Raw genomic sequence first — 15,259 nt, 5'->3', positions numbered from 1 at the left:
CTCCAGACCGTCGCGTTAGCCACTGGGCCAGCTAGCCACAATGAGATTCATCAGAAGGACGTGGCATAAGCCTCCCAGGTGTGGGCACAGAGGAGACAAGGGGAAGACATATAAGAGACTAGGACGAGGGAACATAAATGGAAGTTATATACACAAGAATCGGTTACCTACCTGCCTGGAGGTCGTTCCGGGGTCAACACCCCCGCGTTCCAGTCCTTGACAAGGCCTCCATCACACAGCGTGAGGAATAAGTGACGTAGAAGACTGAATTAGATAATTCACTAGCGGCAAATACACTACAAGGATCTGGGAATGCAACTCGGTCTGGTACAACTCAGAAATCAGAGTAAATACAATACAAAAGTCAAAACCTGCAGTCTCGGCTCTATACACACACACACACACACACACACACACACACACACACACACACACACACACACACACACACACACACACACACACACACACACACACACACACACATGTATATAATATACGTCATATGTACTCGTATGTATTAAAAAACAGATAATTCATATCTAGCCTTTCATTTACGATAGTCATTCCTGACTGATTTCTGATAGTGAACCTCGCACGATAACTGTTATGTTAATGATAAATTTTACAGCAACTGTTGCTTATGTTGTTCCCGATTGACTGATAACAGTGAATGCCTTGCACATAGACCGCCTGACACAGCGATACAATACACAATGTTCGATTGATTCACTGAACGTGTTCCATACAGATAGCATAGCAGGGAACGCCACCTACATCACCCAGGTGGTACAGTGAACTTTACCTCCACTAATTACCTTATACAATGAACAGCACCAACATTGACCAGCTCATGCAGTGACGGCATCATACAGTGACTCCCTCATACAGAGAACGACACCGACCACAGTAAACGCTCTTCGTGTCCGCCTCAGAGTGAACGCCTGAAGTACAGACCAAGTGTTAGTGTAAGCCGCACTGACCGAACCCTGAGCTCCAATGGACACTGCAAATAGCGACCGCCTGTTGTAGCAAGAACCACTCCCCACCACTTGATACAGCGAACACCGTTTAAAGCAGCCAGATGATACATCACAAGATGTAAACACTGGCAATAAGGACCACCGGATATACCAGCCTCCAAGAACGGGAGATGAGAAGATACATTGATACACTAGTAACGACCACACGGTACAGCGAACTCTCTTACAGCGACCATCCACGGTGTAAGGAATAAACTCTTCACGGCTCTTATATAACTCTCACACACACACACACACACACACACACACACACACACACACACACACAGCGAGCATTTAAACCCAAACATTAACTTAGAAATTCTTGTATATACCACGAACGACATTTAGAAAGAAGTAAAAGAGCTTAGCCTCTCACCCCCACTCTCCTCTCCCTCTCATCTCGCACTCCCTCCCCTAACCTCCAACACTCTCCTCTCCACCCCTCCCGTCACCTCCAACACACTCCATCCCTCCCCACCCGGCAACACCACCACCACCACCTCCTCCGCCACTCCCCCATCCTCCATCACCCTCCATTCTCCCCTTCCCCTCTCCCCTCTCTCATCACCTACCTCCCCTCTCCTCCCTCTGAACACGCGGTTCGAGGTAGCGAGGTCGGGAGGTATTGATTTTAGCAGTGATCTACTTGCGGGCAGTTATCAGCTTGTTAGAGCGTCCCAGTCTTGCTAATACTCACCTCACATACCCACGCACCCAGTTTAAAAAAAAGGTCATCTCTAAATGATAGATAAGGTGTTATTTTCCCCATTACCTATTCTAATTCTGGATATCAAGAGTTGGTGGCTAGTTTAAAACCCTCACTCAATTCTGTGTCACATTGAGTGATATGGGGGTTGCTGCTTATTTTCTCTGAGGAATATTGGGTTTAATATTTTTCTTCCCGACTATTATGGCGAAGAAGTATTTTTTCCATTTTTTTTAAAGGCAGAAAACGTCAATCACTAGACATTGGTCGGCCATTTACCCAGAGCGATGTCAAGACGCGAGTTTTGTAAATTTGTCTAATTCATTCCTGGAAGTTTGTGTTATTATTTTATATATTTTGAAATGCTGCCTTTATTTACTGTTTTTATTGAAAAGTTAGATCAGCGTATTAATATTAGTAAGGATTGTTACAGCGGGCAAATAAGACAACGTTGGCGAGATGTGGCAGCAACATTCTCACTGTCTCGTTTAATTTGTAAGTTTTGCAAACTTTACTCCCGCATGTTGAAGTTATGATAACCTTGTCTGGGTAGTGTGTGTGTGTACCTGCAACACTCATATTATACCTAATATTAGTATCTTTATCATGAGGGGCAGGTGTGAATGTGAGCGAGGCTCCTGAGAGCGTATCCTCAGTCTTTGACATCAAGGGCTGGCTGGCCTTGACACGTGAACTCCCAAGTGTGATCTTGTTTCATAGCCACACCATCGTGGATAACTCCGGAAGCCTCCTCTCCCGTGATCTTGCGAGCCCTGAAACACTGTCCTGCAACAGGCAAAGTCGGCTTGTTTGTATGTTGTGTTTGGCCGATATAATAAAATCATGCAATCTTCACACGTGAGAGATGCCAGTTGACGCTAGATGCTCATGTTGTTGCCAGTTTTGACGCGCGCGCGTACTTTCTTTTGGGAATTGCTTCAGCGGAGATTTTGCTTAAGAAAATCAATCTTCAGAATCAGGAAATATGGGCGGAAATAAATGTATTATAACTTGAAGAAAAATCATAAACTCCGCCCATCGTACAGTCGGCAGCTGATTGGCTGAGCGAGCACAGCCGAGGCTATATAAGTCCGAGCACCGTTCGCGCGGTAGGTAGACCGATATATGAGTGCGGGAAGAGTACGTCGCTGCTATCTCAGGTTTTAGGACTTGAGAACTGTACTTAGTGCTTTAATAGACTTAACCAATTTAGTGATCAAAATGTTGCCACAAAGCGTAACAGATCGTTCCACATCGCCCACCACAACTCAGGGAGTAATATTTGGATCTCAGCTTGTCCAAGCAAACTCCAGAACTCCATACAGCGATGCTACTCAGGTGAGTTTGATTCAATCGCCTGTATTACTGTAATTCTGCCCTGTGTCGATGATTTTGTATTACCTGGTTGTCTTTGTCATGTGCATGAACTCGCCCACGGATATGATGCGTTTTAGTGACGAATTGACGTTTAAGTTTAGTGTTAGTGAGTGATATAGAAACTAACTCAGCGCGCGAGATACAAGTCTTAAAATTTTACAAAGTGCTTAAAAGTTTATTTTTTTTTAAGTTTTGGTTGTTAATGACAGTGTTGTGTTCTAGAAGATTACAAGTGCATGTGTCATGGACTGTTAACGAAGTGCAGTGTTCTTAATGGAATGATCAAGTTTTATTTTTCTGATTCCACCCCAATCACGGGACTTAGACAAAATGCATGTGACAAGGCATCTATCTCCGTGGAACGTGTGTGCCCCCGGATAACAAAGTCACGGAAACCCCCCGTAACCACGAAGTGAATGATGTAAAGTGAACGCACAGCATAAAGTGGCTATAACAAGTTTTTTTTTTTAAACATATGGAGTTTGTGTGGTGTTGGTGCTTTTATAATGTTTTAGCACTGATCGCAGCCTCAACACGCGATGATCTATCCCAGGTATTTATTGTTAATATTTATTTTTTTTTTCATGTTTCATGTTTCTTAAGTGACCTCGATGGTGTGGACTGTTAAGTTATCCCGAGTGGTGAGTGAGTGAGATCCAATGCCTGCCTCAACCCCAAGTGTATTGTGAAATGTTTGATGGGAAAGCGGTGATAAAACTCAACTAGTCAATGTTTACTCAGGTGAATTAGTTATCCTTCTGATCGCCGATGTACATCTTTTCTCCCCCATCAGTCTGGGTAAATGTCATGAAGAACTCTAACGTTGATAAGCAGAAATACAGTAAGAGGAGTCTGTACCATCGCTTTTTACCTTTGACTGGTGACTCACTGAAGAACTGAGGAATCATTGCAGAATATACCTGGAAGCTCACGAGGAACGTGAATCTCATTTTCAATCTATAATATTCGTGACATGGACTTTTGTGTTAAGGTTCATTATTAGTATGTGGTTTTCTTTTTTAGACTATTTGCCATGTTATGTTAACGTTGGTAGACCCGAGTTTTACTATGAAGCTTTTAAGTAATTTATTTTAGCTTCCCCTGCTCGACCTGGGTGGTGATTAGATTCTGCCAGGAAGATTTGATTCCCAGAGTTGATTTCCTCCAGTGGTTTAAGGTGATATATATTTGTACTGATGCGTAGCAGATTCAGCTTGTATTGGCAGCGTTATACTTGGGGTTTGCGAAATGTTACCGGAAATTAAATATGATTATTATTAAAGTTTAGTATTCATTAGCCGTTTAAATATTTTTAATACGTGTGATATTTCAGTAGTGCTGGTCATGGGAAGTTACTGCGGTTAAATCTCTTAAGAGACCTTTAATTCTGGGAAGAATATTACAAGTATATTTTGCGTTTAGTTAAATGTAGAAAACGGTGCTCATGATAGTTCAAGCTGTAAGTGTCCATTATGAAAATTGCAAGTTTTTGGAGTAACGACTTGGTTTAATTTACGCGAAATGTTACATGAGGATACAGATACGGTGTAAAGTGCGATACAGTGAATCTTGGTGTTCTAAAGTTAAAAATTTAAGTTGATGCTTTTGCTTAAGCAAGTGTAAATTCCCAACTCTAAAATATGAGGTGAAAGGTGCTACATACGTTTAAATTTCCTAAAATTTGATTGAGTTCGAGTTAGTTAAGTTTATCAATGGTCAGCTCTCATCAGTCTTGTGGTTTCCGTGAATTTCTCACACTGAATAACTTTGTTCAGTTCCTGGGGAGTTTATTATTATATACAATCAGCTTGCAAACAGACGTTATGTCATTATCTGCACGAGATTTGAATGTAAATAATGCTAGTCGTGCAGAAGCTTGTCAGTCTTTCCAAGACACGAGAGTAAGTCTTGGCTTCGTACACGGGAAGATGAAACAAATAAAAATAATCAGGCCGAAGCTAGAAGAATCGAAGCACAATGCGACATAACTAGAAACTTGTTTCTTGTAGCCTCACATTAGGGATGGGATTTGGCAGTTTCCCAGATTATCAGTTTCATTTATTTGTTGCTGTGTAAAATTAAAGCAACAAACAACCAAAATGGATATATATATGTCTTAAAAAAAAAAAAAGAACGTGTGCGTTTACAGAAACACGATGTTGTCCTGTGAATTTGTAAGTCTTGGTTATTAAGGGTGAATTGTGTTTGGGTTATGTTAGTAGTGTGTAAATCCCAGGAGCACTGCAGTAGGCTTCCATGCCTTTACCTTACCTTGGATGACTTTCGAGAGTCTTACTATTCTTGGAGTCCGGCCATGGGCCAGGCTCGTCAGTGTTAGTTATTTCAAAGTAAGAAAGACAAAAATACGTTTGATTAATTTAAGGCAGACATCCAAGACGTACGTATTTCATTTACTAAGTTTGTAATACTCCTTATTAACTTATTAGATCTGCAGACTGTTTTGTTGCATGTATATATTTTTTTCTAATATATACAGTAGCTTTTTGTAAAATGTTAATATATTTAACTTTCTACTTGTTTTAAAACATTAAACAAATCAAAGTATTAAACAAATCAAGACAAGTTATGTCGAAGCCTGAAAGCCACGACGTGAAATCCAGCCACAAGGTCTTGCTGGAAGAATAGGGCACGTTGAAGTGTTGGGTAGGTGAGGGCCGTGTGGGGAAGCTGACGCCTACCCTAGCAGCAAACTTGTTCTTGCTCGTTGTAGCATGTCACCAAGTGAATCATCGCCCGCTCTAACCTGCTCCAAGCTCGCCTCTTTCCTGTCCTTGACGAATCATAACTACAAGGGAGTTGCTTGTTCGTTCAGATCACTTGCTTATCTTACGAAACTTTGGTAAGCACTTTAATCTCATGAGATGGCTTAAGTCACCTATATTGTCGAGTCGCTTTCTCTTGATTATTGTTACCCGTTGATTTATCTTCATTGAGATCGTGATAGGAACGTCACTGTTGAGAACGATGAATTGAGAGATCCCAGCGATGATACAGGAGCAGAACATGAATACTTAAGTAAATTAGTTTTCATAACTAAATGTTCATTTAACGTGAAATAAATGGTAAATATATGCTAAATGTGAATCTGGAGGTCCGTCATGTTGCAACATTCGGGACATTTTTGCCAGGCAAACCGACACGGAACTTGGTAAAAATTTAGTGCTGGAATAACACACAAGTATCAGTGCTGGTACAAGAGGTAAGCAACTAAATAGTCCCTACAAGAGAGGTACATAGATAATGAATGGGTCTTGATACGAAAAATTAGAGCTACATTTCCTAGTACTCATTTACTGTATGATTCTTACGGGTTTAGCTCTTCGCTATGAAAATAATAATAAAGTATCTAAACAAGATAGTGACGTGCAAAGTGGTGGTTGTCTCCTGGACGTTCTCCACCCCTCGAGGTAGTGTTGTGTCTCCTGGACGTTCTCCACCCCTGGTGGTAGTGTTGTGTCTCCTGGACGTTCTCCACCCCTGGTGGTAGTGTTGTGTCTCCTGGACGTTCTCCACCCCTGGTGGTAGTGTTGTGTCTCCTGGACGTTCTCCACCCCTGGTGGTAGTGTTGTGTCTCCTGGACGTTCTCCACCCCTGGGGGTAGTGTTGTGTCTCCTGGACGTTCTCCACCCCTGGTGGTAGTGTTGTGTCTCCTGGACGTTCTCCACCCCTGGTGGTAGTGTTGTGTCTCCTGGACGTTCTCCACCCCTGGTGGTAGTGTTGTGTCTCCACCCCTGGTGGTAGTGTTGTGTCTCCTGGACGTTCTCCACCCCTGGTGGTAGTGTTGTGTCTCCTGGACGTTCTCCACCCCTGGTGGTAGTGTTGTCTCCTGGACGTTCTCCACCCCTGGTGGTAGTGTTGTGTCTCCTGGACGTTCTCCATCCCTGGTGGTAGTGTTTCTTTTTTTCCTCTTAGAGTCTTAAAGTCAGTGCCGGATCAGCCGGGCTGTGGCTCGTACGTTGGACTGCGTGCGGCCAGCAGTAACAGCCTAGTTGATCAGGCCCTGATCCATCGGGAGGCCTGGTCATGGACCGGACCGCGGGGGCGTTGATCCCCGGAATAACCTCCAGGTAACCTCCAGGTAGACGTTCTCCACCCCTGGTGGTAGTGTTGTGCCTCCCTGAGGTTCTCCACCCCTGGTGGTAGCGTTGTACCTCCTTGAGGTTCTCCACCTCTGGTCCTTGTGGCTTAGCGCTTCTTTTTGATTATAATAATCCACCTCTGGTGGTTGTGCCTCCCTGAGGTTCTCCACCCCTGGTGGTAGTGTTGTGCCTCCCTGAGGTTCTCCACCCCTGGTGGTAGTGTTGTGCCTCCCTGAGGTTCTCCGCCCCTGGTGGTAGTGTTGTGCTTCCTGGAGGTTCTCCACCCCTGGTGGTAATGTTGTGCCTCCTGGACGTTTTGCACCCCTGGTGGGGTGGTTGTACCTCCTGGACGTTCTCCACCCCTGGTGGGGTGGTTGTACCTCCTGGACGTTCTCCACCCCTGGTGGGGTGGTTGTACCTCCTGGACGTTCTCCACCCCTGGTGGGGTGGTTGTTCCTCCTGGACGTTCTCCACCCCTGGTGGGGTGGTTGTACCTCCTGGACGTTCTCCACCCCTGGTGGGGTGGTTGTACCTCCTGGACGTTCTCCACCCCTGGTGGGGTGGTTGTACCTCCTGGACGTTCTCCACCCCTGGTGGGGTGGTTGTACCTCCTGGACGTTCTCCACCCCTGGTGGGGTGGTTGTACCTCCTGGACGTTCTCCACCCCTGGTGGGGTGGTTGTACCTCCTGGACGTTCTCCACCCCTGGTGGGGTGGTTGTACCTCCAGGACGTTCTCCACTCCTGGTGGGGTGGTTGTACCTCCTGGACGTTCTCCACCCCTGGTGGGGTGGTTGTACCTCCTGGACGTTCTCCACCCCTGGTGGGGTGGTTGTACCTCCTGGACGTTCTCCACCCCTGGTGGGGTGGTTGTACCTCCTGGACGTTCTCCACCCCTGGTGGGGTGGTTGTACCTCCTGGACGTTCTCCACCCCTGGTGGGGTGGTTGTACCTCCTGGACGTTCTCCACCCTTTGTGGGGTGGTTGTACCTCCTGGACGTTCTCCACCCCTGTTGGGGTGGTTGTACCTCCTGGACGTTCTCCACTCCTGGTGGGGTGGTTGTACCTCCTGGACGTTCTCCACCCCTGGTGGGGTGGTTGTACCTCCTGGACGTTCTCCACCCCTGGTGGGGTGGTTGTACCTCCTGGACGTTCTCCACCCCTGGTGGGGTGGTTGTGCCTCCTGGACGTTCTCCACCCCTGGTGGGGTGGTTGTGCCTCCTGGACGTTCTCCACCCCTGGTGGGGTGGTTGTGCCTCCTGGACGTTCTCCACCCCTGGTGGGGTGGTTGTGCCTCCTGGACGTTCTCCACCCCTGGTGGGGTGGTTGTGCCTCCTGGACGTTCTCCACCCCTGGTGGGGTGGTTGTGCCTCCTGGACGTTCTCCACCCCTGGTGGGGTGGTTGTGCCTCCTGGACGTTCTCCACCCCTGGTGGGGTGGTTGTGCCTCCTGGACGTTCTCCACCCCTGGTGGGGTGGTTGTGCCTCCTGGACGTTCTCCACCCCTGGTGGGGTGGTTGTGCCTCCTGGACGTTCTCCACCCCTGGTGGGGTGGTTGTGCCTCCTGGACGTTCTCCACCCCTGGTGGGGTGGTTGTGCCTCCTGGACGTTCTCCACCCCTGGTGGGGTGGTTGTGCCTCCTGGACGTTCTCCACCCTTGGTGGGGTGGTTGTGCCTCCTGGACGTTCTCCACCCCTGGTGGTGTTAGTGCCTCCTTGACGTTCTACACCCCTGGTGGTGGTAGTGCCTCCTTGACGTTCTACACCCCTGGTGGTGGTAGTGCCTCCTTGATGTTCTCCACCCCTGGTGAGGGTAGTTGTCCTTCCTGGTGGTGGCTGTGCTTCCTGGATGTTCTCCACCCCTGGTGGTGCTGCTGCTCTGGATGTTTTTTACCCTTGGAGGTGGTGGTGGTAATGTACCTCTGGTCGTTATCCATCTCCCACAGCAACAGTGTCCACTCCTAGCAAGGGTCGAAATTATCTATTGATTTACCTCTCACTTCAGCCAGGCTTTCCCTCCTCCTGCCTCCCCCTCCACATGTATTTGTTGTGTGTGAGAGGTTGTTTTGATACGTGATAAGTCTGGCTGTCTGACAACAGGGAGGTAACGAGAGTGGCCAGAGCTGAGACAAAGTGTGATAAGGAATGCGAAAGTGGTAATTTTTGCTTCCCACTTTTGGAAACGAATCGTCACTGGAATTAAAGGGACTTTACAAACACTACTGTAACGCGAGACACGCAGCCATAATTTACGAAAGTGTTTTAACAAACTACTACTGTCTACCATACTTGATTCATTGGAAATGTAGCCTAAGCTTAATGAGAGCTACGTATCCTTTAGTTTACCTTACTTTTGATTGAGGTGTCGTAATGCTGGTGAAAGGTTCACTTTCTCCTTGAAATAATAATATAATTAAATATATTGATGGACTTTGGTCTAAGCACATAGATTAAATACCCTTGACTGTGTCTATACTTGTCAAAATAAAATGTTTAATAATCAGTTTGATAGTTCAGTACGAATTTTCAAACCTAGCATCGCTCCTTAAAACTAAGCTGTTGGGAATGATTCTTTCCTTCAACATCTACAAAAAAAAAAGGTAATCATTGGTCTGATTGGACTCTGAACTAATGCTGTTACTTCAGCCTTCATATCTCTGTAGTTTACATTTCACTTCATCTTTCAAGAACTTAACAGCTTTTTTCTTCAAGTTACTGAAGTTCTGTTGCACTCTGTCACACCGGGGGTAAACTAAGGCATACATCTATACTGTAAGTTTTAAATCTCTTAAAATTCGATATTTTTTTATGAGGTTAATTACATGTACCTCAGGATCGTATTAATTTTGCATACGCTTCAACACCAAAGTTACATCACCTTCAACATGTCGAAGTGGAAAGTTGTTACAACAATTCTTTCAGCAAGTGTGTGTTAGATTGGTTTGTACTGTTAAGGTAACAGTTAAGGCAGTATAGGCTAGTTAAGCAACTTCACATTGTGGTCTCTCCTACGGTTTGTTGAGGAGTTATGTAGGATGTTGAGGAAATCGGGGAGAGGTAGGAGAGGAAAGGAGGAAGAATGAGTGAATGCTGCAACGGGGCGAGTAAAGGCTGCAACGGGGCAAGTGAAAGAAAAGTGAATCTAGGGTAGGAGGGGGGAGAGAATGAAAGGGGTAAGGGGGATGTGAAATTGTAGGAATGGAAGAGGGAAGGATGGGAAGGAAGGGAAACGGAGGCAGCTAAAATATTTCCTAACTGCTAAATTTATTACGGAGTATACAGTTGAGCTGATATTTTACACCCTTTTTTTCCCAAAGTGGATGGAGGCTGGGGAAGGAGGGGGGTGAGAGGGGAGGGACAGGAAGAGAAGGATAGTGGTTGGGATGGTTGTGATGTGATAAGGGGGGAGAGGGATGGAGGATAGTTGTAATGGGGGATTGATGGGGGCAGGAAGAGGTGATAGTTGGAAGGGGGGGTGAGTGGGGGGGGCAGGAAGTGCAGAAGATAGACGAGGGAGTTTGTATCGATTCCATGGATTTTTCTTTTAAATAGAGCTGGAATAAAAACCTGTATGTTTTAGTTTGGGGGGGAGGAGGTTGCTTGCATGTTACTCTAAAAATGTTTTGAATGTATTTGTGTACTCTCCTATATGTGGTTGGTAGAGCCATAGCTGTGTGTGTGTGTGTGTGTGTGTGTGTGTGTGTGTGTGTGTTGTATGTATATGTGTGCAAAACAACTGAAAGAATACTGAAAATCCAAGTGCTTTCGTAATTTCTCACATTATGAAGGTCCTGTAATGTGTGGAATCTATATTTTTCACTGTGGTTGTTTTGCATATTGTGATGTCACCTGTTAACTATGATCTTATTGCATGTACATGTATGTTTATATATTAGGAATCCCCAGGTTTATATATTAGGGATCTCCAGGTAGACTCCATCCCCATGAAGCATCAGTGTGGATCCAGGAAGAGCCATGAGTCAAAGGAATGTACTTCGGGGAAAAATCTAGAGACTTCCATCCTAATCTGTTTGAGTATTTTCTGATCCTATCACCCTATAATATATATATATATATATATATATATATATATATATATATATATATATATATATATATATATATATATATATATATAAAGTGTGTGCGCTCGTGTATATAATTTGTGTGGATATTTTGAAATCGGTTCATGATCAAACGGGCTGTGGTGCATACGTTGGAGTGCGGGCGGCGAACACTAACAGCTTGATCGATCAGGCTCTAGTAGCCATGAGACCTGGTCTTGTACCAGGCCGCGGGGGCAGTGACCCCCGGAGGAGACTCCAGGTAAACTCCCAGGATGATACAGTGGAACATATGTTTGCCTACTAATAAGTGTAATAGTTTAGGAATTTACATGCCTTCAGAATTGTGAAGAATGTGAAAACTCCAGGTAAAGTCCAAGTGGAGCTCCTTATTATTTCCAAACATTTTATATCGGGGCAGATGAAGCTCAAACCTACACACCTTCAAGGGAGAAAGTATACTATCCACACAGCCACACCCCACACAGCTTTGGCGCCCGTGGATCTGCCGTTAGGCGTTCGTTCCATGATTGAATTCTGGTAATGATGGAAATAGATACTTTGTGGATGATTTAATGGTATGATACCGACACGATGGTAGAGAAATGTATTTAGTCTGTGGAAACCCTTGCTAACGACGTTTCATCCACACAGCCCTGCACGAGTGAACAAAAAAGAATGTCTCTGCCTTTAGTCGTTGTTAATTGTCTATGGAGTACTTAACTCGCACTCTCTCGTTTAGAGTATTCACGACTAAACGAGAGTGTATAAGAGAGGACATGTGTATGCTAGTAGAAAGTTCGTCGTGAAATCAAAATGGGAGCCTGAGTTAAGGGAGTGGTGTGTAAGTCAGTGAAAGTTGTTCGTGCTCCCAAAAACTCCCATGTAGACCCTATGTGATGAGAGGTTTCTCAGTGGACTATTTTCCGACTCGAGATTTATAGCAATCCAGTGCCCCTTACGCACGTATCAAGATGGTGGTGGCCTCTGTATATGCATAAAGAAGGCACTGCCCTCTAAACATGCACCAAGAGGGTATTGCCCCCCCCCCCTCCTCTCCCATGCGTATATCAAGAATTAAGAGTATGAAAGGTAGCTATGAAACTATCGACAGTCAATTAAGGTAATGGACACGTACGTAACGTTTAGGATATTTTATTGCAGGCTAAATTTCGCTCACCAGTAGCTTTGTCAAGCCTTATTGTACGTAATTGACAGAGTATAAACATAAGCTGTCATCACTCAGTCCAGTTACGTACATTATAAAGCTAGTGATCTTCTCTTGAGAACACAGTAGTGGAAATTGGTTACCTTGCACGCAGCAGTAGGCCTACTACAAAGCTGTTTTTATATCAGTGTACGCACCAGTTTTGCTTGAGGGTACGGTTGGAAGGAGGACTGCGTCAGTTCCGCTTGGTGATTCATACAGCATGGAAAAAAAATTGAGAATACAATGGAGCAGACTACTGCATCAGTCTCTAGCTTGAGGATACAGGTGGAAAAGGCGGCACGCCAATCTCGAATAATTATGTAGGTAACACATTAACACCCATAGCTGAAATGACTCGGTTGCAAGCTGGTTAAATATTCAGTGTCTCCTCTTCCTTCACCTTTTTGAAGAATGTTGTGCAACATTTGGGTTTCGTTATTGTGGAAAAGTTTTGCCACTCAGTGGCGAATAGAGATTCCCAAATGTTGTACAAATGTCTCATTCTTCAACTTGTCGGGTTTTTTTTTAACCATTTACATCATATCCTTCACTTTTTTTAAGGTCCTTGCAAATCCTCCTTCGAGCCATTTTGCCCTCCTTTACAAATCCAACAATTTCTCTTAGGCTCCGTCCTCTGCCGCTTTGCTCTACTATCCGTCTAGGTAGTCTAGAATCTAGATAATAGCAAATAGCCATCAATCGAGATAGTATGTCTATAGAGAGCTGTTGGTCTTGTAATATTTGCCTTTAAATGTACTCTCCCGGTGGGTTGTTTCATTTTATTCAGAACACGTGTTCGGAATTTATGATTGATCTAACGGTTACTATTATAAAATATAATGAGATGTAAATCTTTAAATATTTCTAGAATGTATTGAGAAAATGTTAAAATTGAGAGTAAATATTTTGTTTACCTGGAGCTTACCTGGAGAGAGTTCCGGGGGTCAACGCCCCCGCGGCCCGGTCTGAGATCAGGCCTCATGGTGGATTAGGGTCTGAGCAACCAGTTTGTGATCATTTAATGTTAGAAACTCTTGGTAATGGACAAGTTATGTCACGAGTGACCTTAAATCCTCTGTGATGGATATGGGGCACCGGGCCTCGAGCAACAACCGGGTTGACCAAGCTGGCACCAGATGAGCCTGGCCCATGGCCGGGCTCCGGGAGTAGAGACTCGAAACTCATCAGGGGGTATACCAGCCATCGAGACAGACACACACACACACACACACACACACACACACACACACACACACACACACACACACACACACACACACACACACACACACTGTAAAAAGATGGTTAATTAAACTTAGCTGCCAAGCACAACTAAAAATATATTATCTTTTGTATTACCCGTGAAGACTTGTATTCTCATTTTCTTTTTCAAATAATAGCCGAACGTAAAATACAAAAACAGTCCGATGTTGACCTAAAAATTTCGCAGAAGCGCGTCGCGTCAGAGTTGCTGTTGCCATGTAGTGTGTAATGCACGTAAGTGACTTGTGTAAGTGACTTGTTGTTTCATGTCGGGTTCGTCATTTCGCTCAGTCTGTAAAGCAGCGTTTGGGCTTGAAATATGGAGAAGAACATTATATTCAGACGAGCCTGACCCATGGCCGGGCTCCGGGAATAGAGAGACACTAGAAACTCGTCAGTTATGATTTCTTGCAAGTTGAGATAATTTATTTATTTATTATTATTATTATTATTATTATTATTATTATTATTATTATTATTTCACATTACTGTTAGTATATTAAAAATTTTATTAATCATTTTATATTATTTGATCTCCCTCTCGGATAATTTTTAAGAATTATCTAGAAGGTTGTCTACCTATCTACTCTTGACTTTAAGTTATCCTGGGTAATTTACACTATATATGATGATTATACTTGTGTAACTGTGTTTAAACATTCCTACAACTGCGTACCTAAGATTCATCTCTCTCTCTCTCTCTCTCTCTCTCTCTCTCTCTCTCTCTCTCTCTCTATATATATATATATATATATATATATATATATATATATATATATATATATATATATATATATATATATATCTTAAAATTTATTCCTCTACTTGTGTTATTATTGCATCATCCATGTGTCTAATCTATATTTGTAATACTGGCTCCAGCACACTATCACACGACACCAGATGTGAGAGAGCTAGAGCTGAGAACTAGCTCTCCACACGTTGAGGACGCTATCTCCCTCCCCACCACACAGGAAAGTAGCTGTCTATCTAACACCACCACACAGTGAGGGAGCTAAAACTCTCCCCACCACAGTGAGGGGTTAGCTCCCTCCCCAACAACACAGTGAGGGAGCTAGCTACATCCCCACCACCACCACACAGTGAGGGAGCTAGCTAACTCCCCACCACCACCACACAGGGAGCTAGCTAGCTCCCCACCACCACCACACAGTGAGGGAGCTAGCTAACTCCCCACCACCATACAGTGAGGGAGCTAGCTAGCTCCCCACCACCACCACACAGTGAGGGAGCTAGCTAGCTCCCCGCCACCACCACACAGTGAGGGAGCTAGCTAGCTCCCCACCACCACCACACAGTGAGGGAGCTAGCTAGCTCCCCACCACCACCACACAGTGAGGGAGCTAGCTAGCTCCCCACCACCACCACACAGTGAGGGAGCTAGCTAGCTCCCCACCACCACCACCACACAGTGAGGGAGCTAGCTAGCTCCCCACCACCACCACACAGTGGAGCTAGCTAACTCCCCACCACCACCACACAGTGGAGCTAGCTAGC

General features: G+C 44.8%; 1 protein-coding gene across 3 annotated transcripts in view; it reads left to right on the top strand.

The window, feature by feature from the left end:
• Positions 1–15,259, top strand: part of LOC128686652 (transcription factor SOX-4) — a 272,285-nt gene that overhangs the window by 123,458 nt on the left and 133,568 nt on the right. The window contains exon 1 of one of the 3 annotated variants that reach the window (XM_053773654.2): positions 2,832–3,069. The exons of 1 other annotated variant lie outside the window; for it this stretch is intronic. In XM_053773654.2, the coding sequence (XP_053629629.1) occupies positions 2,953–3,069 (117 nt within the window). In that variant the 5' untranslated portion in view covers positions 2,832–2,952. Of the gene's footprint in view, positions 1–2,831; positions 3,070–15,259 lie in introns of those variants that run through there. One more of the 3 variants, XM_070084215.1, reaches the window with a different exon arrangement.

This window comes from Cherax quadricarinatus, chromosome 12 (assembly GCF_038502225.1).
Source record: "Cherax quadricarinatus isolate ZL_2023a chromosome 12, ASM3850222v1, whole genome shotgun sequence".
Lineage (NCBI taxonomy): Eukaryota > Metazoa > Arthropoda > Malacostraca > Decapoda > Parastacidae > Cherax > Cherax quadricarinatus.
This window is presented reverse-complemented; position numbering and strand designations above follow the sequence as displayed.